General features: G+C 40.3%; 1 protein-coding gene across 5 annotated transcripts in view; it reads left to right on the top strand.

The window, feature by feature from the left end:
- Window positions 1–27,112, top strand: part of EPC2 (enhancer of polycomb homolog 2) — a 137,211-nt gene that overhangs the window by 40,649 nt on the left and 69,450 nt on the right. For 3 of the 5 annotated variants that reach the window (XM_051848701.2, XM_051848700.2, XM_070070944.1), the window contains exon 2: window positions 18,893–19,052. The exons of 1 other annotated variant lie outside the window; for it this stretch is intronic. In XM_051848701.2, the coding sequence (XP_051704661.1) occupies window positions 18,893–19,052 (160 nt within the window). Of the gene's footprint in view, window positions 1–3,488; window positions 3,588–18,892; window positions 19,053–27,112 lie in introns of all 5 variants that reach the window. One more of the 5 variants, XM_051848702.2, reaches the window with a different exon arrangement.

Raw genomic sequence — 27,112 nt, 5'->3', positions numbered from 1 at the left:
AAGGCAGAGTGTCATGCCACTGGTGGTGTGACGCAGCAGACTAAGCATTCCATATCTGAGTGCCTGCTGGAGTCCTGGGTGCTCCACTGTCAATCCAGCTCCTGGCTAATGCACTTGGGAAGGCAGTAGAAGACAGCCCAGAGGCCAGTGTTGTGGTGTAGCAGGTAGTACAGCAGCTTTCAGCCGCCTGTGACACCTCTGGCAGTTCCAGCTGATCTTGCTCCCTGTTAATGCGCCTGGGTAAGCAGAAGATGACCCAAGTGCTTGGGCCCCTGCGCCCATGTGGGAGACTGTGGAAGAAGCTCCTGGCTTTTGGCTTTGGTCGGGCCCAGCCCTTGTCATTGCAGCCATTTGAGGAGTGAACTAGTGGATGGAAGACCTCTCTTTCAGGCTCTTTGTCTTTCTCTCTTTAACTCTGCCTTTCAAATAAATAAAATAAATCTTCCATCCACTGGTTCACTCCCTAAGTGGTTGCAATACCTGAAGCTGAGCTTATCTGAAGCTAGGAGCCAGGAGCTTCTTCCAGGTCTCCCATGCGGGCACAGGGGCCCAAGGACCTGGGCCATTGTCTTTTGCTTTCCCAGGCCATAGCAGAGAGCTGGATCAAAGTGGAGTAGCTGGGACTCAAACCAGTGTCCATAAGGGATGCCGGCACTGAAGGCGGTGACTTCACTCCCTATGCCACAGCGCGGGGAGCCCCACATAGCATCTTGAGCAGTGCACCAAAAACACCACCTTCTTACACTTAGATTTTAAGTCCATTTTCCCACAGACTTTTTGGCGTCCCACCACATGACTTCAGTCCACACAAACTCTGATTACAGACAAGTTCCTCCTCTGAGGCCCTCCTGGTGTCCTCTCGCCCTCTGCCTCGCACCTGCCCACGCACCCCGTCCCCAGCATCTCCAACACCTCACAGCCACGAGCCCCAGAAGCCCGCCTTCCATTCTGGTAGGGCTGACAGGTACACTTTTCTAATCTAGTTAGACATAATTAGAGAGGCCAGTGCCTCTGGCGCAGTAGGTTAATCCTCTGCCTCCAGTGCCAGCATCCCAGCTGCTCCAGGGCCTGTAGTTTGGCCTTGAGTCCTGGGTTCAGTCCTGTGCATGGACAAACTGGACACCAGTAACCCATGGTGGGAAGCAGGCTCTCAAGGCAGACTAAAGACCTTGCCACAGCCAGGTTGAAAAGCCAACTTGGGAATGCTGTGTCTCTTGAGGTCCTGGGTCCCCACTTCTATCCTGCCATCCCTCAAGGTCAGGGAAGACCTGCCTCCTCCATGAAGCCTCCCTGGGTCGCCACCACAAGAGTGTTCACTTGTCCTTCAATAGCACCCCGGATGGCATTTTTAAAAAAAGATTTATTTATTTATTTGAAAGGCAGAATTACAGAGAGGCTGCCACACATGTGGGAAACCTGAATGCAGTTCCAGACTCCTGGCTTCAGCCTGGCTTAGCTTTAGCTGTTGCTGCCATTTGGGGAGTGAAGCAGCAGATGGAAAATCTTTCTCTGTCCCTGCCTTGCTATTCAAATAAATAAATTAACAGGAAAAAACAGTAGCAAGGCCAAGCTGAAGCCAGGAGCCTGGCACATAGGTGGCAGGGGCTCAAAGACTTGAACCATCATCTGCTGTCCTCCAGGGCGCATTAGCAGAATCAGAAGTGGAGTGTTTGAGATTCAAACAGGCACTCAGATATGGGATTTAGGTGTTCCAAGTGACAGCCTAACCTGCTGTGCCACATGTCTGCCCCACTGTTGAAGTTTTGATTAGAATTGTGTTGAATCTCTATCAGTTTTCAGGATAATGGACAATTTGACAGTCTTCAATGTTCCAGTCCATGAGCATGTTACCTTGATGTTGCTTTGGAGATTCTTTTTTTTTTTTTTTTTTTGACAGGCAGAGTTAGAGACAGAGAGAAAGGTCTTCCTTTTCCATTGGTTCACCCCCCCAAACAGCCGCTACAGCCGGCACGCTGCGCCGATGCTTTGGAGTTTCTTAATACATTTCCTTAACCTGTTTCCAAGTATTTAGTGATTTTTGATTGTTGTATATGCCATATTTTCATTTTCCAGTTGATAGAATACAGAAATACAATTGAGTTTTGAATATTAAACTGCAATCTTATTACATTCACTTTATAATTCTAGCAGCTTTGTTGAGATTCCTTAGGATTTACTGCTGCGTGATCATGTTATCTGCAGAAGATAGATAACACTACTCCTTTCCAATCTGTATGACTTTAGTTCTTTTTATTTCATAACTACACTGGCTAGAATCTTAAGTAAAATGTTGACTCATAAAGATGAAAATAGACATCTTTGGCTTGTTCTTGATTTTAGAATGAAAGCATTCTGTCTTTGGCCTTTAAATATGATGTTAGCTGTAGGTTTTCCATGGCTGCCTGCCCTTTATTGGGTTGAGGAAGTTCTTTGTTGCTTTCTGGGAATTTTTAATTATAAGTAAGTGTTTAAAGAAGGCTTTTTTTAATTCTCAAAACTTTGATACTTTTGCAGTCATGTTGCTTTTTCTTAAAACCCCACTATTTTGATTATTATACCTTTCTTAGTAAAAAACCTCCTTTAGCGTGTGCCCTGGACTATTCTGAATACTTTATTAATTAACTTACATGGTAATCGCAGTACTCCTATGGGTACTATATTATTACCCGAGTTTTATAGATGAACCTTAAGGCATTTTTTTCCAAAAGAACTTAAGTTCTTTCCCATCTCCTTCATTGTTGCTGTGAATGAATTTTCATTTTGAATAATACAGGGTTTTATTTGTGGTTTCTCTTTATTTTCCATATTGGATTCTCTCACATCCCTGTTGATATTAATTATTAATTTTTTCAGCATGTGACACATTAATGTTGTTCTAAAACTTTGAACTATCCAAAGCTTAAATTTAGAGAGTTTTCACTCCTTCCTTATCCTTTCTATTCCGTTCCTTAATACCTTACTCATTCTAATTCTTAACTAATATATTAACAGTTTTGATGACTATTCCATGGGTGCTTAGGAAAGTGGGACATTGGGTATAAAATTCGATTTACAAGGGTAATTCAAAAAGTTTGTGGAAAATGAGTTAAAAGGATGATTCACATTTTCTGTGAACTTTGTAAAAACTCTTTGCGTAGCTTTAAGATCTATCTAAGCTGTTTAGCTCCTTGCTTTTTTGAATACTTGATTTGTTTTGTGCTGAGAGTATGTATGAAAGTTTCTTTTATTAGGGTGTTTTTATCTGTTGGACTTTGCATATCCTGTAAGATTTGCTTCATAAAATGGTTGCTGTGTTATTTGATGTATATGTACAGTCTTAAATGCTTAATCTTTGTTGTGAATCATGGATATTAGCATTAAAAGTGGTCTTTTGGGTCATTTTTGATGCTTTTTGGATTGAATTTCTAATTGTATGGTATTAAAATCTGCTTGTATTTCTTATTGTCTCTATTTACCTGATAAACTTTTGCCTATCCCTTTATTTTTAGCCTTTCTGAACCACTTTTGGTGGGAGTGGGGATCACTTCTGTTGTATACAGCATATAATCAACTATATGCTAGTTACAGGACAAAATTGAGATCAGTAGGTGAGTTAAGTCCATTCACATTTATTGATAGGACTGAAAATGTGCAAACATAGCTTTTTTGTATTTTACGACTTTGTGTATTATGTTATATTTGCTATGTTTTACATGTTACAATGTACAGTTGTATTATTTGGGAAGGTTTGTATTTTTGCTGTAGTGGTTACCTTTGTGTTTAAAATTTTTTTCTTAAGTCTTTAGTTTTCTGTTAATCTTTTATTTCCTGGCCTGTTAGTTTTTAGCCACATACTTTAACTTTCTATACAATAACTGCTATTTACATAGCTTTCATGTGACTATTTATTCATTCTGTTTTTCTTTTCCCCTTTTGCTCCTCTGATATTTGGTTGTATGCAGATGTTTGTATGTCAGTTTTCCAGACCTTTCCCTATCTTTGAGATATATATATATATATATATATACACATATATATATATAATCTGCTGAAGTTTTTCATCATCTCTTTGTTGGGGTTAAGATCAAAATGGACTACTAATGTAACTACTTAGTCACTCACTTCTGGCTATTGAGCAATTGAAATATGAATATTATAAATGGGTATGTTCTGTACATGGAAAGCACTCCCTGTATTTTGTAGACTAGGCATAGTAAAATATAAAATATCTCAGTATGTTTTTAGGTTGATTACATGTTGAAATGATATGTTTTGGATATGTACATTGAGTTAAATTAAAATAGGTATGTTTTAATTTTTGAAATGTTGACACTAGATCATCTAAAATGTGTGTTTCAGATCTGGCACGTGTTACATTTCTGTTGCACAGCACTGTTCTTAGATCCCTCAAGAATTACCTCCAGAATTATAAATTTTTTCTGTACTGTTGATACCAGATAGACACTTTAACTGAAGTGCTCATACTTTTGTTTCACTGAGGTTTCTGGAAATGCTGCTTTTTTTTTTTTTAATATTTATTTATTTGAAAGGCAGAGTTACAGAGGAAGAGGCGAAGTCAGAGGGATCTTCTATCCTCTGATTCACTCCCCTAAATGGCCGCAGCCACCAGGACTGGGCCAGGCAGAAGCCAAGAGCTTCATCTGGGTCTCTCATGTGGGTGCAGGCTCCCAAGCACTTGGACCATCTTCTGCTGCTTTCCCAGCTGTGTTAGCAGGGAGCTACACAAACTGGCACCCATATGGGATTTTAGCACTGCAGGTAGCAGCTTAACCCATTGTGTCACAGCACTGGCCCCATATTGCGACTTTTTATTTTTGTTTTTTTTTTGAAGTGTGATTCTTTTGGCCTGTAATTTATTGTAAAAATAATGACATATTGGGACCTGCGCAGTGGCACAGCAGGTTAAAGCCCTGGCCTTCACCACTGGCATCCCATGTGGGTGCCAATTTGAGCCCTGGCTGTTCCGTTTCCGATCCAGCTCTCTGCTGTGGCCTGGGAAAGCAGTAGAAAGTGGCCCAAGTCCTTGGGCCCCTGCACCCCTGTGGGAGACCCAGAAGAAGCTCCTGGCCCCTGGCTTCAGATCAGTTCAGCTCTGGCCGTTGAGGCCAATTGGGGAGTGAACCAGTGGATGGAGACCTTTCTCTCTCTGGCTCTACCTCTCTCTGTAACTCTTGTCTTTCAAATACATAAAATAAATCTTAAAAAATAAATAAAATGATATGTCACTATCATTAATTTGTAATGGAAAACATGATTATTGTTTAGTTGGAGGCTTTGATGATTTTACATTGATTTTGAAATAATGTTTTTAGATTTATTTATTTGAAAGAGTTACACAGAGAGAGGAGAGGCCGAGAGAGAGAGAGAGAGTTCTTCCATCTGATGGTTCACTCCACAATTTGGCCCCAACGGCCGGAGCTGCGCTGATCCGAAGCCAGGAGCCAGCAGCTTCTTCCGGATCTCCCACACGGGTGCAGGGGCCCAAGGACCTGGGCCATCTTCTCCTGCTTTCCCAGGCCACAGCAGAGAGTTGGATAGGAAGTGGAGCAGCTGGGAAGCGAACCAGCACACATATGGGATGCTGGTGCTTCAGGCCAGGGCGTTAACCCTCTGCACCACAGCATTGGCCCCAATTTTGAAATAATTTTATCCAAATATGTCTTAGAGTTGATATGGGTAACTTTTGCTCTGGGTAGGGGATGGTGTATAAAAACCACAATTTGCCATCTTAACCATCTTTGTGTGTACATGGCAGATGTGTAAACTATATGTACACAGTACAACAGATTTCTAAAACTATCTTTTAATACTAAAATTCTGTACCCATTGAACAACAACTCCCTGTTATCCCTGTATCCCTGGTCCCTGCAGCCACTATTCCCTTTTTTAATGAGTTTGATTACTTCAGATACCTTATAATGGTATCATAGAGTAGCTGTCTTTTGTGGCTGGCTTATTTCACTTAGCATGATAGCCTCAGGACTCATCTATATTACAAGATATGACAGAACTGCCTTCCTTTTTTTGAGACTGAATAAGAATACCACATTTTCTTTATCCATTCATTGATCCATTCCATGAACATTTAGGTTCCTTCCACCTCTTGGTTGTTGTGAATCAAAGTCTTGTTTTGTTGGATTCTTTTAGATATATATTCAGAAGTAGGTTTGCTGTATCATAGGGTAGTTGCATTTTTAAATTTTTTGAGGAACAGTCATTCTGTTTTCTATAGCAGCTGAACCATATTATTTTCCTACCAACCAAACACAAAACTTTGATTTTTTCCATATCTTTGCCAACATGTGTAGTCTTCTGTTTGCTTGATAGTGGCCATCTTAATACATGGGAGGTGATATCTCATTGTGATTGATTTTCATTACCCTGATGATTACTGGTGTTGAAGCATTCTATTTTATGCTTCTTGGCCATGTGCTCCACTTCCAAATCCTGCTAATCTGTCTGGGAAAGCAGTTTAGGATGGCCCAAATGTTTGGGCCCCTGCACCAATGTGGGAGACCCAGAAGAAGCTCCTGGCCCCTGGTTTCTGATCAGCTCGGATTGGCTCAGTTCCGGCTGTTGTGGCCATTTGTGGAGTGAACCAATGGATGGAAGACCTCTCTCTGTCTGTCTCTGTTACTCTGCCTCTCAAATAAATAGAGGTTTTTTTTAAAAAGAAAGAAATATTGATTCTACTCTTTTAAACATTTGTATTCTCTTGCTTTGTTGTGCTGTCTGCCTGCAATTCTTTGGTGCTATTGAATTCTTTATTTTCCATTGTCCCCAGCTATGCAAGTACATTGGTTAAGTCAGTGCTTCAAGTCTTAGGTGGCAGAATGTTGGATACATGTTAATGTTCTTTATTTCCTTCCAAAGTGAGAAGCCACAAATTGGCACTTCTCCTGACTCCACTGAGGTGTGCCAGCTTCTATCTGTAGTAGTGCAGATTCTTTGGTGCTACAAGGTGCTTTCTTTTGTTTTCAGTGGACCCTAGGAATTTGAAGTATCCCAGTCCCTTGGACCCTTGAAAAGCCAGAACATGAGCTATATGTTCTGCTTTTCTCTTTACCTCCCATGGGAGAAGCTGAGTGTTGGGGCCTCCTTTCCCAATTGCTGACCTATGCTGGACTTGGTGGAGTTGCCATCATGACAGAAGTGATTTTTCTTACCCATTTTAATGCAGCTGTTTTTGACTTTGATTTTGCCTGGAACGAGTTTCTCAAAGCTTTTTGGCTTGCCTTGTATAAAGTCAGGGTGACTGTGTGTGTGGAAATGCAATCTGAGGCTTACATTCTTCCATCTTTTTCCCTGGTGGTCTCTTTTTGGTATACAGTTTCATAGTGTCTTTATTCTCAGAAGTTTTTTTTTTTTATAATCTATCTATCTATAGTTTCACATATTACTTTTGTTACATTGTTTTGTTCTTCTGATTACACAGATGTCATTCCTTCCTTGTCTGTTTTACATTCGACCACCTTTCTTAGTAATTCTCTCTTTACCTTGTTTCCCCTTTTTATGGTTATTTGACCACCTTTATGCAACACATAAGGGAGGTTTTTGTTTTTGACTTCTAATAATTTTTTAATCAGACTTATAATAATTTTAGTCTTCATCTCTGATTTTTTTCTTTTTATTTTATTTAGTTCTTCAGTTTAATAAATTCTTCACTTTCCTTTCTGGGTCTGTTCTGTGTTTTCTGTTCTTAATTTTTGAGTTCCTTGTTCAAGGTGATTTTTCATATCTCAATGCTTCTTGTGAGTATACAGTCATACGTTGCTTAATAACTGGGCTACATTCTGGGAAATGCATTATTGGACAGTTTCATCATTGAGGGAACATCATAGAGTTTATTAACACAGAGATGACTATGATGTCACCTGGCAATACAATTTTATGGGGGTCTGTTACTGAATGAAGGGTCTTCAATTATCTTTTAACTTTTAATTCCATTTTATATGAACTTTTTTGAAGCCCTTGTATATGTCATCTGTTGTTGACCAAAACATTGTTAGGTGGTGTGTAAATATATTTTTGTTTTGAGCACTTCTTTAAAAAAATTATTTTATTTACTTGAAAAAGGTAAAGGGAGACAAGAGGTCTTCCATCCACTGGTTCACTTCCCAAATGCCTGCAATAGTTGGTGCTGCACCAGGCCAAAGCCAGGAACCTGGAACTTAATTCTGATCTCCTATGTGGGTGGCCATGACCATCACCTTCCGCCTCGCAGGATGTGTACCAAATGGAATTGGAGGTAGAACCAAGACTTGAACCCAGGCACTCTAATAGGGAACACAGGGTGGCATCTCAAGTGCTGAATGCAATGCCTATCCTTTGAACATTTGAGGTCTTTGTCTCCACTTCTGTCCCCATTGAATGGAGTTTATCAGTAGAGATACAGTTGTATCTTGTCTGATGATTTATAAATAATTGACTAGATTAATTAAAGTTTTTTCTGTACTTAGTGTTTAGCTTAGGGGTTAAGATGCCTTTGTTCCACAATGGAGTGCTGGATTTGATTCTGGGCTCTGGTTCCTGACTCCAGCTTCCTGCTAGTGCAGACCCTGGGAGGCAACATTGATAGTTCAAGTAATTGGGTTTCTGCTATTCACATGAGGGACTCCTGGCTTTTTGCCCGGGACCAGTCTCAGCCATTAGGACAATTTAGGGGGCAGAAGATGGGAACTCTGTTTCTGTCACTCAGATGAAATTTTTAAAATGGTAATATCTTTTCTTCTGTTTATTTATTTATTTTATTTATTTATTTAAAAATTTATTTGACAGGTCGAGTTATAGACAGAGACAGGGAGAAAGGTCTTCCTTCTGTTGGTTCACTCCCCAAATGGCTGCCACGGCCGGCACTGCACCGATCTGAAGCCAGGAGCCAGGTGCTTCCTCCTGGTCTCCCATGCGGGTGCAGGAGCCCAAGCACTTGGGCCTTCCTCCACTACCTTCCTGGGCCACAGCAGAGAGCTGGACTGGAAGAGGGGCAACCGGGACAGAATCCGGCGCCCCGACCGGTGTGCCGGCGCCGCAAGGCGGAGGATTAGCCTAGTGAGCCGCGGCGCCAGCCCAAATTGATTCTTAATACATAACATTTTTCCCCCTGAGTAAGTAGAGCTCTCTTATGTTGGTTTTTGACTGTTGTCTCACTAGAATTTTTTTTTTTTTTTTAGGATTTATTTATTCATTTGAAAAAGTTAGAGAGAGGGAGAAACAGAGATCTTCCTTCTGCTTTTCACTCCTGAAATGTCCTCAGTGGCCTGAGCTGGGCCGATCCAAAGCCAGGTGCCAGGAGTTAATTCCTGGTCTCCCATGTGCATGGCAGGGGCCCTTCTCCACTGCTTTCCCAGGCATATTAGCAGGGAGTTGGATCGGAAGTGGAGCAACCAGAACTTGAACCGGCATCCATATGGAATATGGGCCCTGCAGGTAGTGGTTTTACTGGCTATGCCACAGCGCCAGCCCCTAGTGAAAATTTTTGATCGTGTGTGTGTGTGTGTGTGTATGTGTGTATGTATTTAACTAAGTTCCTGTTTATTGACATTTAGGCTTTCTTTTTTGTGTGTGTGGGGGTCCTATAAGTGATGCCATGATGAGAATTTTTTTCCTTAATTGTTATTTATTTGAAAGCCGGAATTACAGAGGGAAGTAGAGACAGAGAGGGAAATCTTCCATCTGCTGGTTCACTGCCCAAATGGCCACAACAACTGAGGCTGGACCAGGCCGAAGGCAAGAGCCAGGACCTTTTTCTGAATCTTCCATGTGGGTGCAGGGGCCAAACACTTGGGCTATCTTCCACTGCTTTCCCAGGGGCATTAACAGGGAGCTGGATCAGTAATGGAGGAGCCGTGACTTGAATTAGTGCCCATGTGGGATGCTGGTGCTGCAGGCTGGGGCTTTAACCTGCAGCACCACAGCGCTGGCCCCATGAAGAGCATTTTTTTAAAAAAAGATTTATTTTATTTATTTGAAAGTCAGAGTTAGAGAGAGAGAGAGGTCAGTCTTCCCCAAATAGTCGTGTCAGCTGGAGCTGGATCAAGCTGAAGCCAGGAGACCAGAACTCTGTGGGGGTCACCCACATGGGTAGAAGGAGCTCAGGCACTTGGACCATCATCTTCTATTGCTTTTGCAGGCACATTAACAAGAAGCTGAATCAGAAGTGGAACACCTGGCCGGCGCTGCAGCTCACTTGGCTAATCCTCCGCCTACAGCGCCGGCACCCCGGGTTCTACTCCCGGTTGGGGCGCCGGATTCTGTCCCGGTTGCCCCTCTTCCAGGCCAGCTCTCTGCTGTGGCCAGGGAGTGCAGTGGAGGATGGCCCAAGTGCTTGGGCCCTGCGCCCGCATGGGAGACCAGGAGGAAGCATCTGGCTCCTGGCTTCAGATCGGCGCAGTGCGCTTGCTGTAGCAGCCATTTGGGGGGTGAACCAATGGAAAGGAAGACCTTTCTCTCTGTTTTTCTCTCTCTCTCTACTCTGCCTGTCAAAAAAAAAAAGGTGGAATACCTGAGGCTCGAATGGTGCCCCATGAGTGTGTTTTTTTTTTTTTTTTTTTTTTATAGTTGTTGCTGCTCACTTATTTTCTTTGGACGAATTCTGTAAATTGAATTGGTGGGCCAAAGAATGCTTTCTAAAGAAAAGAAAATTAAGTTATTTTTAACTAATTCACCAAAGTAATGAGGAATTGACATTATCCCTGTCTGTCTCTGTCCTCTAAAAAGATAAACCAAAGCTCTAGTATCTACTGCCAGGAGTTACCTTTCCTCTATATATTTACAACTGGTTCTGTTTATTATATGAAACATAGTCTTTTACAAAACAGATTGTTCTTGTTTTCTGTTGATTTTTTGGAAAGTTAAGAGACTGTATCTGGTAATGGAAACTAACCGAGTTTATTTTTAGCACTAGATTTGATCTGTAAGTTAAGATGTGGGAAGATTTCATGGCTTCTTAATTTTTGGCTGCAGTTCTGGCAACTGCTAGTTTTGTTAAGAAGAGAATCATCCGACTTTAAAAAAAAAAATAATTGAAAGCTGAGTGACAGGGCTAGGGAATGGAGGTGGGAGTGGGAAAGGGCGACAGAGATTCTCATGTGCTGTCTTGCTTCCTAAATGGCTGCAACAGCCTGGTGTGGGCCAGGCCAAATCCAGGAGCTAAGAACTCCATCCTGGTCTCCCACATGGGTGGCAGGGGCCCAAGCGCCTGGACCATCTTCCACTGCTTTCCCAGGCACATTCAGGAAGCTGTGTCGGAAACATAGCGGCTAGGACTTGAACTAGTGGCTCACATATGGGATACCAGCATTGCAGGTAGTAACTTAACTTGCTGTGTGAGAATACCAGACCCAGTGATCTGTTTTTAAATTTTATCATTCATGAAATTCAAATAATATCAAATCCTCATCTATTAAAAATGCATTTTGTTAATTGTATAATATCTAAACATGTTTTCCACTTGAGGAAAAGTGAAGTGTATTTCAAAGGATCTCTTCAGTTAGCCAGTTGACCTGATTTCCTCTTAGTATCCAAATCTGTAGCTGTTAGCATTAGAAGAACATGATGTTTCATCTTTACTTTATACCCTTTTCTAGTAAGGATGGAATACACAAAGAATACTGCAATCAGAATTCTGAAATTTGATTGTTTCATACAATTATACCACAACTGAGAGTGTATTGTTTCTTGGGTCTCATATACAAAATGGGATACATATCTACCCATACATCCCAAGATTGTGAGAAGGTAATAAGCATGGGATTGTGGATGTACCCTGAGAACTGTAAAACATTATATAACTGTAAGGTGGCATTGCATATTGCAGCATTTTCTGTAACCACAAGGATGGCAGCAAAATGATATGAAAATACAGGCTTAATGCTGGAAGTTACTCATTGAAAGCCTAGTTTCTTAGCTTCTTAATGCTATTTTTGTGTTGTTTTTATGTGATGTTCATAATTTCTTAGTTAGCTCAAAAGTTTTTCCTATTGTTTGGGAAAAATCTGTTTGGTGCTCCAACTTGGAATCCTATTTTAAAAACTTTATAATTTCTGTCTGGTACAAAACTGGGAAATCTCATGAATCTGGGTCCTTTCCTCCATTACTTGCCTTTTTCTAAATGAACCTTTGTCCATTTTGGACATGTGTTTTCTCTGCCTGGGTTGTTTTTTCTTTTGTCCTGCTAAATCCTTGGTGTTCCTTAAAGTCTCCATTGAAATTGGGCATCTTTCTCTGTCCTTCCAAGATGAGTGGTCTCATTGAGAAAAGACATACTTGTCATGTTCAAACATGATTGCATACTTGGATATATTTCTCTTCTACTAGGTAAGTTCCTTAATAACAATGACTGTTTCTCATTCACTGTTACAGTTCTAAGTGACAGGCTAATATCTGGTGTCAAACAGGTGCTCTAAAATGTGTCGAAAGGATGACTACTGATAATCTTACATTTATGCATTGCAACATAGTCAGCCATTCTTTGTTTTACTCTGGTGCATTTTTATATCTCTATACCAAATATTTCTTTCTTTTGAGGGTTGATAAATGTTCACTTACAAAGTTTCCATGGTGCTTAAGGTTAGGAATATTTGTGGAGTCAAATTGATTGTCATAAACACAGAGGAATTGAGGGCACTGGAGAGAAGATCAGTTGTATCATCCATACAGGTATAATCCAGACCTGGATAAAGAAATGAGGGCAACAAGGGAGTTTGGTAAACAAAATGGAAAAGTTGAACCTCTAGAGGTTTTCATGAGGTAGAAGAACAAGCTTAGTGGGAAGATGAGTGTGAATTCAGGAAAAGAAAATAGAAGTTATATTCAGCAGAGGACCAGCATTTTAAGAGACAAAGCAAGAACATGTATGCTGTTATTGGAGTATAGCCAAAAGTTTGCTGTAATTTAAGGAAGTATGCTTGGCAGACATAAAGTGTTAGAATGATAGATTGGACTATTGAAGAGGAGACATGTTTATCAGGCTCAGAATGAGACTTTATCTTTTTTTTTTTTTAAAGATTTATTTATTTATTTGAAAGGCAGAGAGAGAGAGAGGTCTTCTATCTGCTGGTTCACTCTCCAGATGGCCGCAATGGCCGGAGCTACACCCATCAGAAGCCAGGAAGCCCCAAGCTTCTTCCAGGTCTCCCACACAGGTGCAGGGGCCCAAGGACTTGGCCATCCTCTACTGCTTTCCCAGGCCATAGCAGAGAGCTGGATTGGAAGTGGAGCAGCCGGGACTTCAACCAGCACCGGTATGGGATGCTGGCAGTGCAGGCAGTGGCTTTACTCTCTATTTCACAGTGCCAGCCCTGAGACTTTATGTTATGTGTAGTGGGCAGCCTGCCTTCTTTTGGTTCAGTATTATATAGAAGTCTGAACTTTCTGTGCACCAGGTTTGGAGATAGAGCAGTGGATGCATCACAGACAGATTTTGCATGCAGTCCAGTGGAGAAAGAAGTCAGTAGTCATTTGATTACAAAACTGCATGAAACCTGCAAGTTCGAAAAGCCTTACACTGGAAAGATATATGGTCGTGAGAACTAATAAAAGGGATTTCTAAAAAATAATTTATTATTATTATTATTTTTTAATTTAAGATGGTCAGGTTTCCAGGAGGAAGCACGTGGCTCCTGGCTTCGGATCGGCACAGTACGCCGGCTGTAGCGGCCATTTGGGGGGTAAACCAACGGAAGGAAGACCTTTCGCTCTGTCTCTCTCTCTCTCTCTCACTGTCTAGCTCTGCCTGTCAAAAAAAAAAAAGAAAGAAAGATGGTCAGGTTTACTGAGTAAGTAGCACTGTGGACCTGAATGCCTTATTATCTAGGAGAAGTAGAGAACAGTTCAGGGGGCTGTGGAGAGTGGCCCGCAGGAGGGATAACATATTCATGTTACTATTTCAACATTTATGAATCTCTTGAAGGCAGTGTTGGTTCAGTTTTGTTATAGGCAGTGAGATTACTTTGCTCTCTAAATGGTAGCGGCAGTCTGTGCTTCCATAGTCACGCATGTGGGAATTTGTGTACTTCCATTCCTGCTGATGCTAGGAAGAATTATCCCAACTTCAAGCTTTTCCGAATTTAACAAGTATAATTTATCTCATTTTGCATTTATCTGATCAGTAATGAATTTGAATATTTCTTCACATGTTTGTTAGCCTTTTGGGTTTTCTTTTCTGTAAGTGCCTGTTTATGTCTTTTATCCATTTTTCTTTGGAATAGTTCTCCTTTTCTTGCTTTTTGGAAGTTTCTTACAAATTCTAGGTATTATACATTGAAAATAGCTTCTTCCATTTAATCATAAATTTATTAATTTATTTCTTCTTTAATAAATTTCTAGTCGTTTAATAATTAAATGAAATTATTTAATAAGTTTAATACATTCTGTTTTAATAAATCTTTTTGATATAAGTGTCATCTTTTTTTTGCCTTATAGTTTGGTACTTAAAAATTTTAATAAGTTCTTTTCTGCTTCTGTACCAGAAAAATACTTTCAGTTGTTTTGTTTGGTTACCTTTATGGCTTTATCTTTCACATTTAGACATATAACCTGTATGGAATCCCCTTTTGCATGTGAGCATAAGGTAGCCATTTCCTTTATCATCTTTATATCTTGAGCATTTTGGACTGTGCCTGTTAATTTTGTGGTGCTGTCTTTATCCTGAATTCTTATTTATACATAGATCTGTCTCAGCTCTCTTATTACATTGATTTATTTGAGAGGCAGCATAATGTGGTTAATAGCTTCAACTCTGGCTCTGCTGCTTATTAGCCAGCTAAGCTTGGGCAAATCAGTTAACCTCTCTGTACCTCAGTTTCCTTGTGTAAGAAATGTGATGTTACCTATCTCACAAGGTTGTTAGGAAACTTAAATAAGTTAAGATTAAACTTTTTTTCATTTTATTTGAAAGTCAGAGATCTTAAATTTACCAGTTCACTCTTCAAATGACTGCAACAGCCAGATCTGGGCAAGGCTAAAGCCAGGAGCTCTCAGCTCAATCCAGATCTCCCAAGTGGGTGTCAGGGACTCAAGTACTTGAGCCATCTTCTGTTGCCTCCCACGGTGTAGGAAGCTGGATCAGAAGCAAAGGAGCTGGGATGCAAATCAAATACTCTCTTCTTTTTTTTTTTCATTTTTTTAATTTTTTGACAGGCAGAGTGGACAGAGAGAGAGAGAGACAGACAGAATGGTCTTCCTTTTTGCCGTTGGTTCACCCTCCAATGGCCGGCGCGCTGGGGCCAGCACATTGAGCTGATCTGAAGACAGGAGCCAGGTGCTTCTCCTGGTCTCCCATGCGGGTGAAGGGACTTGGGCCATCCTCCACTGCACTCCCGGGCCATAGCAGAGAGCTGGCCTGGAAGAGGGGCAACCGGGATAGAATCTGACGCCCGGCCTGGGACTAGAACCCGAGGGACTAGAACCCGCAGGCGGAGGATTAGCCTATTGAGCTGCGGCGCCGGCCAAATCAAGTACTCTCATAGGGATGCCAGTATCCCAAGTGGTGTCTTAACTGCTGGACCAAAGTGTGCCCCAAGTTAAGACTTTCAAATTACCTGTCATTGGATAGTAATTATTATATAGTGTTTGTTAAAACATACGTATGTGTAAATTATTTCTTCTTTGGATAAACTATACTTCTTTGTTACTATGGCTTTATCAATATTTTGTGGTTTCTTATGCCGCATTTCATGCTTCTTACCTGGCTTACCTATTCCTGAACTTTTGTTCTTCCATTTAAATTGCAGAACATTTTTCTTCACTGTGCTACTGTTTTCTTGATGTAAATTATTGTGGCAAAATGTCAAGGAGATGCTGACTGTGAGATAGGATAACATTATTTTGGGGGAAAACAGATACGATTTGACTGGATCTAATGAGGCTTGATGCTATTGTGAGAGTCTCAGTAGTTACCCTGCCTTCACGTTCATTTGTCTTCAGAAGGTTGTTTCCCCACTTTCTCATAATGTGTTTTTTTTTCCTTTCTCTCTTGTTTTTGTGTCCTCTGCCTCTCTGCTTACTTTACTAATAATGACTAGCAGATCATAAAATTAATGATCTTTTGTTGTTATTATTTGATATCTGTTCTCCATCATACTATTTTTTTTATTATTTTTTGTTTTAAAAATATGTTTGGCCGGCACCACGGCTCACTAGGCTAATCCTCCACCTTGCTGCACCGGCACACCAGGTTCTAGTCCCGGTCGGGGCGCCGGATTCTGTCCTGGTTGCCCCTCTTCCAGGCCAGCTCTCTGCTGTGGCCAGGGAGTGCAGTGGAGGATGGCCCAAGTCCTTGGGCCCTACACCCCATGGGAGACCAGGAGAAGCACCTGGCTCCTGCCATTGGATCAGCGCAGTGCACTGGCCACAGCGCGCCGGCCGCAGCGGCCATTGGAGGGTGAACCAACGGCAAAGGAAGACCTTTCTCTCTCTCTTTCTCTCTCTCTCACTGTCCACCCTGCCTGTCAAAAAAAAATTTTTTTTTTCATTTTATTTGAAAGGCAGATAGAAAGGAAGAGACAGAGGTGGACAGAGAGATCTTCCATCTAATAGTTCTCTACCCTAATTTCCACAACAGCCAGATTGGGCCAGACTGAAGCCTGGAGCCCAGTACTTGATCTGGGACCCCCAGATGGGTGGCAGGGACCCAAGTACTTGAGCCATCATCCGCTGCTTCCCTGGATGCACATTAGCAGAAAGCTGGATCAAAAGTGCAGGAACTAGGAGTTCAACCAGGCACTGTGATAGGGGATACAGGTGTCCCAAGCAAGAACTTAACTGCTATACCAAGTGCTGACCTCCTACCTTCCTTTTAAAGTAAGGCTTCTAATCAAATTAATCTAGTGCATAGTTTTACATATAATGAACCTTCAGTTTAATTTTATTTATATCTTACTGCAAATAAGCTTTTCATCTTGAATCATTGTACTGATTCTTTTTGAATAACAAAAACTTTTTTCATACCCTAAAGGCTTGAATGAAATTAAAATCATCTAATTTCTTAGACTCTGTAGAACTTAAAAAAAATTGGAATAATATGATAGAGTTAGGAATTTGGACTGTGAGGCCTGAGCCGTGGCTCACTTGGTTTATCCTCCGCCAGCGGCGTCAGCATCCCATGTGGGCACCTGGTTCTAGTCCTGGTTGCTCCTCTTCCAGTCCAGCTCTCTGCTGTGGCCTGGGAAGGCAGCGGAGGATGGCCCAAGTGCTTGGGTGCCTGCACCTGTATGGGAGACCAGGAGGAAGCATCTGGCTCCTGGCCTCAGATTGGCATAGCTCTGGCCATTTGGGGGTGTGAAGCAACGGAAGGAAGACCTTTCTGTTTCTCTCTTTCACTGTCTAACTCTATCTGTCAAATAAATAGAAAAGAAAAGAATTTGGACTTTGTGTATATATATTTATATGTGTGAATTTGTATGTGAATATGACTACTCACGTATACCTGTGAATATAAATACGTGAATATAAATAACCTAGATTTGTATCTTTGTTTTGTCCCTGTTTTTATGTTAGTTTTGTTCTTTTCTTTCTTTTTTTAAACTTGAAAGGGAGAGATAGACAGAGCTCCCATCTTTTGGTTCATTTCCCAAATGCCTGAACTGGCTGGAACTGGGCCAGGCCAAAACCAGGAGCCAGGAACTCAGTGAACATCTGCCTTATAGGTGGCAGGGACTCAACTACTTGACCCCTCCATCACCTGCTACCTGCTAGGGACTATACTCAAAGCTGGAATCAAGAGTGGAGCCAGGGTTCAACCCACATCTTTCCATGTGAGGATGTGGTCTTTCCAAACAGCATCTCTACCTCCAGGCCCAAGGCTTGCCCTTCAGTTCTATTATATGTACATTGTTGCGCATAGCTTATATTTATAGTAGATATATAGTAAGGATTTCACTTATTCATTTAGTTAATGTTTCAAGCAGCATCTTTGTGTCAGCTACTTTATTGAGGCACTAGGGATATATAAAAGTTAACAAAATGAGCAAAAATTATTGGCATCTTGGAGCTTTATGCTAGAGGAAGATGAGTTATAAATGAGTGAGATCTTTAATATGTCAGATGTTACTAAGTATATGAAGAAAAATAGACTTTTAAGATTTTGTAAGCAGGCCATTTGGCCATTTGAGAACAGCAAAAAGCAGCAGTGTAGCTAAAGTAAAGGATGGGGAAGTTGAGAATTGGAAGATGAGGTCAGAGATACGGGTCTTGTAGGTACTTGAGTGATGATCTTGGCCGGGAATGATTTACCTTCCAAAAGGTAAAGCTGCTTTGTTGAGAATGAGCCATAGTGGGGCAAGGGAGGAAATAGAGAAAACACTTAGGAGCCTGTTGCAATAAATTGTGAAAGTAATGAATGGTAACTAAAACCTGGATGTATTTTATAGGAACTTTTTGTTTAATCTTTATTTAAAATATTCATGTCCTGATAGTATTCATGTCCTGATAAGCTTTTGAAATAATTGTGTCTGTATTTGAACTATTAGGCATTTTGTACTAATAAAATTTCAAGTATATAGATAAATACTTAAAATCTGTGAAATAAATTCATTTGCCATGACTTGCATACTTTTCCTCAACCTGGCAGTGGTGACAAACACCCTAATTAATTTAGCAAATGAGAGATCAATTTTCTTTTCATTGAAATTTTAAATTCTAGTTTCTAAATGCATATGTTTAATCTTGAAAAATTTCTGCTTATGAAAATTTCACTAGTCTGAGGTGATATTATTCTGAGCCATAAATTTTAAAGGATAGCAATGACAAGGCTTTCTAGAAGTTTGTGATAAAGGGATTATTTATAATTGACTTTTAGAGCACTGTGCAATTACTAAGCAAGTAACTTTTAAAGAATTATGCATTGATTTAATATTGCTAAAACAACTTATGTTGCCTGCTTTACATTTTCTAGGAACATCATTTACAGCGAGCTATTTCAGCACAGCAAGTGTTTAGAGAAAAAAAAGAGAGCATGGTCATTCCTGTTCCTGAGGCAGAGAGCAACGTCAACTATTACAATCGCTTGTACAAAGGAGAGTTTAAACAGCCCAAACAGTTCATTCATATTCAGCGTAAGTGTTTTAATTCATTGTTTTCTGTTTGTAATTTAAACTTATCAACCAATGAAAATCCTTTATCTTCTGTTGCCCAGAGATTTAATTTTTCAGTTCATACACACTAATTTATAGATATGTTAAACATTGAAGTTTGAAATCCCTTAATGCTTACATCTGAACTTGACGATCATTTGATTTTCAGTAGCATTTGGAACATTTGCTGTTTATGTAGTTTGGGATTTTGTACGGAACTTATACTTTATCATACAGCCAAAAGGTGGTGGATTATCATATTGAATGAAGTTTATTTTCAGAGGCCCAGTGGCTGTAAAGCCCAGGAATAGGGGTGAGTCTTCTGAAGTTTTTCATGATTACATCCTGTTCCTCTGCCTTCATCTACTTTTTATAAAAATCTCTCTGCTTCCTTCCATTGTTACTATTTAAACTCTCATTGTCTCTACCCTTAAAACTATTTCAGTAATCTGTTATTTACTATCCTCTATCTCCCATCCTGGCACTCCTCTAATCTGTCATTTCTACAAAGTCTGCCTGCACCCAAGTGGTCTTACTGGATTGTCAGCCTGATCAAACTAAAATTTAATCAAGTCTGATATTGATTAAAATCCTACTTAATGTTCTGTATTGTATAAATACAGTAGAAGGTTTCAACTGATTCTTCACATAGATGCTAGTGTCTGGGTATCTTGTCTCCTTGAATAAATAATGTCTTGGTATCTCTTCTGATTGTGGTAGGTAGGTAGGTAGGTAGGTAGAAAGAGAGAGAGGACAGAGAGAGAGAGAGAGAGAATAACTTGCTTAAAAATAGAGATTCTAGGATTCTGTTTTACAATCTACCTACCTGAGATTCTTTGGATATACAGCCTGGTGATGTGTATTTTTAAAAATTATCTAGGTAATTCTGAAATGTCACAGATTGACGACTGCCTCTAAGATCAGCTATTTCATATTGATAGTAAGATAGCTAGATATTTTTCACCTTTGAAATGAGATTACATCTTAAATTGCTGCTGTCTTGGATTGAAATCTTACTCATCTGAGAAGGATTTGTATATGTTTCTGCAGGGTACCTGGAGACACTATCAACCTGAGACCACTTGAAAGTCTATTTGCTTAGTTTTTTTATTTCATTCATTTTTGGACCAAAGCATTAGCTTTAATTCAGGCTGCAGATCTTTTGAGAGTTCATATCTCCTTCCTTCCACCTAAGGGCAAGTTGAGAAGTAAAAAGTTCTTTGCTGTCTCTTTCTCCATGGCTGGTTTGCTTTTTTATCTTACAGTGAAGAGATAGCCCTTTGTAATGTAGGTTTATAAAGTAGTATTCTATTAAACTTTTAACTCTAACTTTAAAAAAAACAAAGATTTATTTATTTGATAGGCAGGGTGAGTGAGTGAAAGATAGTCTTCCATTCTTTGGCTCACTCCCCAAATGGCTGCAATGGCTGGGGCTGGACCAGGCCAAAGCAGGAGCCCAGAACTCTATCTGGATCTCCTATGTAGTGGCAGGGGTCCCAAGTACTTGGACCATCTTCCACTGCCTTCTCAGGTGCATTAGCCATTAACTGGGTTGAAAGTGGAACAGTCAGGACTTGAACCTGTGCTCTGATACGGGATGCCTGTGTTGTAAGACAGTAACTTAGCTCACTGTTGAATAATGTTAAATTTATTAAAGACCCAAATATAAAGCTTTTTTTCCTTTCTTATAGTACAATAGTAATGGTGCATCTTATAATTCATGGTGGTTTAGATTTGATAGAATTCAGTAATAGTCAAAATCTCTGCTATAAATATAAGATCTTTTGTGATTTGTTCCCTGCATTTTTCCTTTCATCATTTCCTTTGGCTCTTCCCCTCACTCTTTGTGCTGTAATAACTACTGGAAATTATGCACATTGCCATGTTTCACATTTCACACTTCCTTACATGTGATATTCAAGTTGTCTTTCACTTCTTATAGCTCATTTAAGACCTAACTTACTTATGGAACTTATCTCGACTTTTCTCATTCTGTCTCTGTATGCTTATCACAGTATCTTCTTGTCCATACGTCTGTTAGAGTACTCACTGTACTCTGTTGCAAGGACTATATTTTCTCTTTTCAGAGTATAGTAGTACTTGACTGTAGATACTCATATTTGTTGACAGACCTAGTTGTTTTCAGATGGCTTTTAAAAAGGCCTTTGGTGGTAGAAACATTTTCCAGAGAGACTCTGACACATTCAGGAGAGGCACATACAGAAGTTATTCTTTAATTCATTTCCTCTGTACTCCTTGACTTTGATTCCCTTTAGCATATTATATTTGTCTTTGCCTTTGTATCAGTTTTGAAAAGAGACAGATGTTCATAATAGGAATTTTAAGGGATTCTCTTAAACCAGTTTTATTTATTTAATAAACAGTAGAGCTAGATGTCAGGATCATCTTAAAACTTTTCTAGGAAACCAAGAGAAGCAAAAATTGGATGTAACTCACCTGGGTCAGGCACATTGGATAAAATAAACATTAATCAACACTAATAAAACATTAATCATAAACAGTTTTAAATTTCATCTTTTTCCATTATTGTAAAAAATAGAATAAAATTAATAGAAATTATTTAACCTTTGTTTTTCTTTTAGCCCGCCAGCATATGCCCCATCTAACTATATAATATCATAGAATACATGCAGTTTTTTTAAAAAAATATTTTAAAGATTGATTGAATTTTGAGACTCAGAGTTACACAGAGAGAGATCTTCCATCTGCTGGTTCATTCCCCAGATGGCTGCAACAGCCAGCTCTAGACCAGGCCGCAGCCAAGAGCTTCATCCTAGTTTTCCACCTGGGTGGCAGGAGCCCAGATGTGGGCCATCTTCTGCTTTTTTCCAGTCCATCAGCAGGGAGCTGGATTGGAGCAGTGCCCACATAAGGTGGCAGCTTTACCTGCTGTGTCATAATACCAACCCCTACAGCAGTTTTTAGTTTTATTTTTCCACTTGTGTTTTAATGCTGTACATATAGTCTTTCATTATGTATATAAAAGTTTCCATCAAACTGCTATTTCATGATTTACTTATTAATTTTTTTAAAAGATTTATTTAATTTATTTGAAAGGCAGAGTTAGAGATGCAGAGGCAGAGAGAGGGAGAATTCTTCCACCTGCTGGTTCACTCCCCAAATGCCTGCAGTAGCTGAAGCTGTGCCATTCTGAAGCCAGGAGCCTGGAGCTTCTTCCTGGTCTCACATGTGGGTACAGGGGCCCAAGGACTTAGGCCATCTTATACTACTTTCCTAGGCCATAGCAGAAAGTTGGATCAGAAGTGGAGCTGGGACTTGAACCAGTGCCCATATGGGATGCCGGAACTGTAGGCAGTGCCTTAATCTGCTGCGCCACAGTGCTGGCCCCTACTTACTAATATTTAAATTTGAGAGACAAAGCTTCCATCTGATGGTTTACTCTCCAGATGTTCAAGCATCTGGGGCTGGGCCAGGCCAAATGGAGCTGGGAACTTAGTACAGGTCTTCCCCATGGGTGTCAGGGACACAACCACTTGAACCTCTTTAGAGTCTGCTAATGAGAGAAGGTGGAGTTGGTAGCCGAGCTGACTTAAACCTAAGCACTCTGATAAGGGATGTAGGTGTCTTAACCACTAGGTTAAATGCTTTCCCTTTTCATCTTTTTTTTTTTTTTTTTTTTTTTTTTTTAAGATTTATGTATTTATTTGCAAGTCAGAGTTACACAGAGAGAGGAGAGGCAGAGAGACAGAGAGAGGTCTTCCATCCGATGGTTCCCTCCCCAATTGGCTGCAATGGCTGGAGCTGCGCCAGTCCAAAGCCAGGAGCCAGGTGCTTCTTCCAGGTCTCCCATGTGGGTGCAGGGGCCCAAGTCCAAGGACTTGGGCCATCTTCTACTGCTTTCGCAGGCCATAGCAGAGAGCTGGATTGGAAGTGGAGCAGCCGGGACACGAACTAGCGCCCATATAGGATGCCGGCGCTTTAGGCCAGGGTGTTAACCTGCTGCGCCACAGCACTGGCCCCGCCCTTTTCATTTTTCATGATGGATTTGAAAGAATTTCCATTTAGTTGGCTAGGAAAACACAATAAAATTACCAGAATAGAGTGATCTTCTTAATTTTTAAGGCTCCTCACATTGTTTGAGCTTTGGCAAAAATCTCCTTATTGTTCTGGTACTGTTCCGTCCATCATCTGCACTAACACTGTTGTGATTACTACTTATTTCAGAATTTCTCAACTCTCTCCCATGAGGTACAATTTTAACTTCTTTGTATGAGATATAAGGCCATACTTTGTACTTGCCTAGTCACATCGTGTTCTTCACTACAATACCAACCTTTCTGAAATGAATGGTGTAAGGGCCTTTTTCCTCCCCTTGCTTGTAAGCTCCTCAGGAGCAGTATCTACATCTCATTCACTTTAGTACTTTTGTTTACCTAGTACAGTCCCAGATTTTAGTCTCAATTCACATTTTCCTCCTATTTTGTCTGACCCCAATGCTTTAAGCTACAATAATAAGTTCCTTGTAGCCTGCCTGCCTTCCTTCCTTCCTTCCTTCCTTCCTTCCTTCCTTCCTTCCTTCCTTCCTTTCTTGATTTTATTTATTTATTTGAAAGTCAGAGTTACACAGAGAGAGGAGAGGCACAGAGAGAGAGAGGTCTTCCATCCGATGGTTCACTCCCCAATTGGCTGCAACGGCCGGAGCTGCGCCAATCCGAGGCCAGGAGCCAGGAGCTTCTTCCAGGATTTGGGCCTTCTTTGTACTGCTTTCGCAGGCCTTAGCAGAGAGCTGGATTGGAAGTGGAGCAGCCGGGACTAGAACCAGCACCCATATGGGTCAGGTCAGGGCATTAACCCACTGCACCACAGTGCCGGCCCCAGCCTTTTTTAATCTTTGTTTTCTCATGCTGTTAGCTGGCCCTTTACTTATTTACTTGTTCAAATACAACTTGCCTCCAGAATGATCTTTAGAAGCTTCTTCCTGAGTGCTTTCAGCAGAGTTCTAGGCGTTGTTTGTGTGAAGGCCTTCTGTCATGTGCTCACCTTCCTATGGCACTGACCACCTTAAATTGTGGTTGTTTGCCAATTATTACTTCACTGGGCTACAAAGCTCATTGAGAGCTGCACTTTTTTAATCTTTGAATTTCACAGCCTGTTTCAGTACCTAGCATATGATTAGGTAGGTGCTTGGTTATTTGCTAAATAGTTAAATTAGTGAATGAATTGATGATTAAAGAAAAAAATATACTTTGACATTTTAAAGACGGCAGTCTTGTAGTACTTAAAATTATACGTAGAATCAAATATAAAGCTGAAATTATTAGTTTGTACTAAAGTGAAAGTGAGAGACCTGCTGTGGTATCCAAGTTAGAAATTAGAAGGTGAGTTCTCTTTTTCATCAGCAATATCATTTTAGGATAAAAAGTGCCAGAGATTATAGGGAATGGGATGATATGGATGTGAGATAAATGGTTTTGCTCCTTTCTGCACTATTTCTCCACGTTATTGTATTGATATTCTGAAGAACTTAATCACAGTATATCTGTGTATTCTTACCATGTTGGAAGCATCTTGAAGGCGCATAGTCTCTGATGACCCAAGACGCTCCAGTCCTTTCTCATTTAGGCTGATTGTACACACTAGTTAGTTGAGTATTGCACACAGAAAAATTTTACTATTACAACCCAGATATTATAATTCTTTATTCTTTTGGAGTTTAATTAACTTCTTTAAATGCAGGATCCAAACTTTCTTCTTAAGGAAATGACTTTGCTTATATTTGAATAAGTTCTTTCCTTAATTTCTCATTACCCTTTTTGTTTAATGTGATGATAGTCTAAAGTTTTAAGTATCTTAGAATTCTAGAAAAGAGGGAATTTGAGATAAGAGTGAAATAAATGCTGGACAAGTGTTCTAAAGCTAATTTGTGTCCAGTTTTGACCTCAGTATGATTATTGGTAGCAGGAACCTTGTCTTTTGTTTTGAAATAAAGAATCACTCTTGTTCTCACTCCTTTATTAGTGAACTGCCTCACCACCTAAGTTGATAGTTCAAGAGAAAGGATAGGTGGGATAGCACCTCTGTATTATGAGGATGTCAGGCAAGAAGAGGAATTCACAGAGAGGGAATTGAATTCTGTTTTGTTTTTCTCCCAAGATCTGAAGCCCTGGGAAAATGCCTGTCTGTTTGTGGATTCTGCTGTATACTTGAAGCTAGCTTCTCAGTTTGATAAAGCTGACCACTGTCAAATTGCATTGGAAAGAGGAAAAGCTATACTTCTTCAATGTACAGTGGACCCATATATTCCATTGTGTTTTCAACAAGAGTGAATTAGATGCTGGTATAATATGCAACTTCATCTTCATTACCCCTGGGATTTCCCTTGATATTTTGTTCCTAAACAAAGATGACCAATTGACCCTTTGCCCTGGAAGAGCAGGTTTTGATTGGAAAGAGTTGAAGAAAAATCCATAATAGGCCAGTGTTGTAAGTTAAGCTGCCACCTGTGATGCCTGTATTCTATATCAGAACACAAGTTTAAGTCCTGGCTACTCTGCTTCTGATCCAGCTTCCTGCTAGTGTGCCTGAGAGGTCAATGAAGGATGGCCCAAGTACTTGGGCCCCTGCCACCCATATGGTAGACCAGGATGAAGGTTCAAGTTCCTGGCTTCAGCCTGGACAGCCCCTGGCCATTGCAGCCATTTGGGGAGTAAACCAGTATATGAGAGATTTTCTCTTTCCCTTTCTCTTTGTTTTTCTCTTTCCCTTTCTCTTCCTCTTCCTCCTCCTCTCTCCTCCTCCCTCTCTCCCCCCTCCCCATACCCCCCTGCCTTTCAAAAGGAAAAAAAAAGCCTCCAAAATAAGTGATGGCTGTTATTTATATAGTAAAACTTCTTAATGAAAAGGATGCATTCCAGGAATGTCATTTTGTTGTAAAAGTGCCATATGTGCATCAAAAAATCAGATTGAACACAGATACCATGAAATGACATCACACATTCAAATAAGTATTGAGCTATGAAGATAAAAGCAGATTGTATCAGTTTTTGGAGAATATATTTCAGGTGAAACTGGATCCCAGGTGGAGCTGATCAGAGGGACAGTGAGCAAGGCCAGGCACTCAAGGCAACCTACATTCAGATTCACTGACTCTAAGGGTCATCCTCTCTCAACTTGTACAGAAGCTGTGATCGCCTCCTCTCCCTGGACAAGAGTGTGAGTGTGGCAGTGCAGCTGAAGTGGTAGAACAGTGTCCATAGCTATAATCTAGGAAAAAAGAGAAGTTCTCAGACCCAGAAAACAGTACATATTAAAGTAATGCCAGGCATTTTGGGTTAAAGTAAAACATTTGGTGGTATAAGGTAGAAAGATAACAGAAGTCTGAGTTCAGGGAGAGCACCCCTTCAGCCAGTGTTCATTTATTTATGTCCACATTCCAAAAAGGAAATGAGTTTGCAGTCACTGAGTAAACATATAGCCCAATAAAGATCCTTGTTAAAGAAATCAAAAATAAGAGGCAAATTTGATATATCATGGCGCATGTTTTAGGTATGTGATTAATAGCACAAAAGCAAGGTTGGTCATAAAGGTACATGTTTTGTGGCATTAAAGTATTTAGAACCCTCCCCATATGGCTTCTCAAAGCCTGTGATATAACCCAGTGCACCTGATTGTTTTAGTTGGTGTTACCAGAAATAGGCCTAACAACAAACATCTCCATGGGATGTTGTCCAGTGATAACCATGTTGCCTTGAGTGTTGACACCTTTCAACATCTTGTATGTCTCCTTGTCTTCTCCATAACAGAATAAAGAAAATTTGTTCTACTATACCCCACTTACTGCCTACCTATAAAAATAATTTTCTTAGGCTTATTTCTTGGAAATTTTAATAAAACAAACATTTTCTTCCACAGTTAGGGATGAAAGACACGGTGAGAAAGTGAAATAATGTTTACTGACCTCTGTGTACAGGTTCATAAGTGTGTTATGTGTATTTTTTATTTACTGGACTGATTATTCCTCATAGGAACACCCCCCCACACACACACACACTTGGATCTTG

Source organism: Oryctolagus cuniculus, chromosome 3 (assembly GCF_964237555.1).
Source record: "Oryctolagus cuniculus chromosome 3, mOryCun1.1, whole genome shotgun sequence".
In the NCBI taxonomy this organism is placed as follows: Eukaryota; Metazoa; Chordata; class Mammalia; order Lagomorpha; family Leporidae; genus Oryctolagus; species Oryctolagus cuniculus.
The sequence above is the reverse complement of the archived record's forward strand: the minus strand, read 5'-3'. Positions and strand labels throughout refer to the sequence as shown.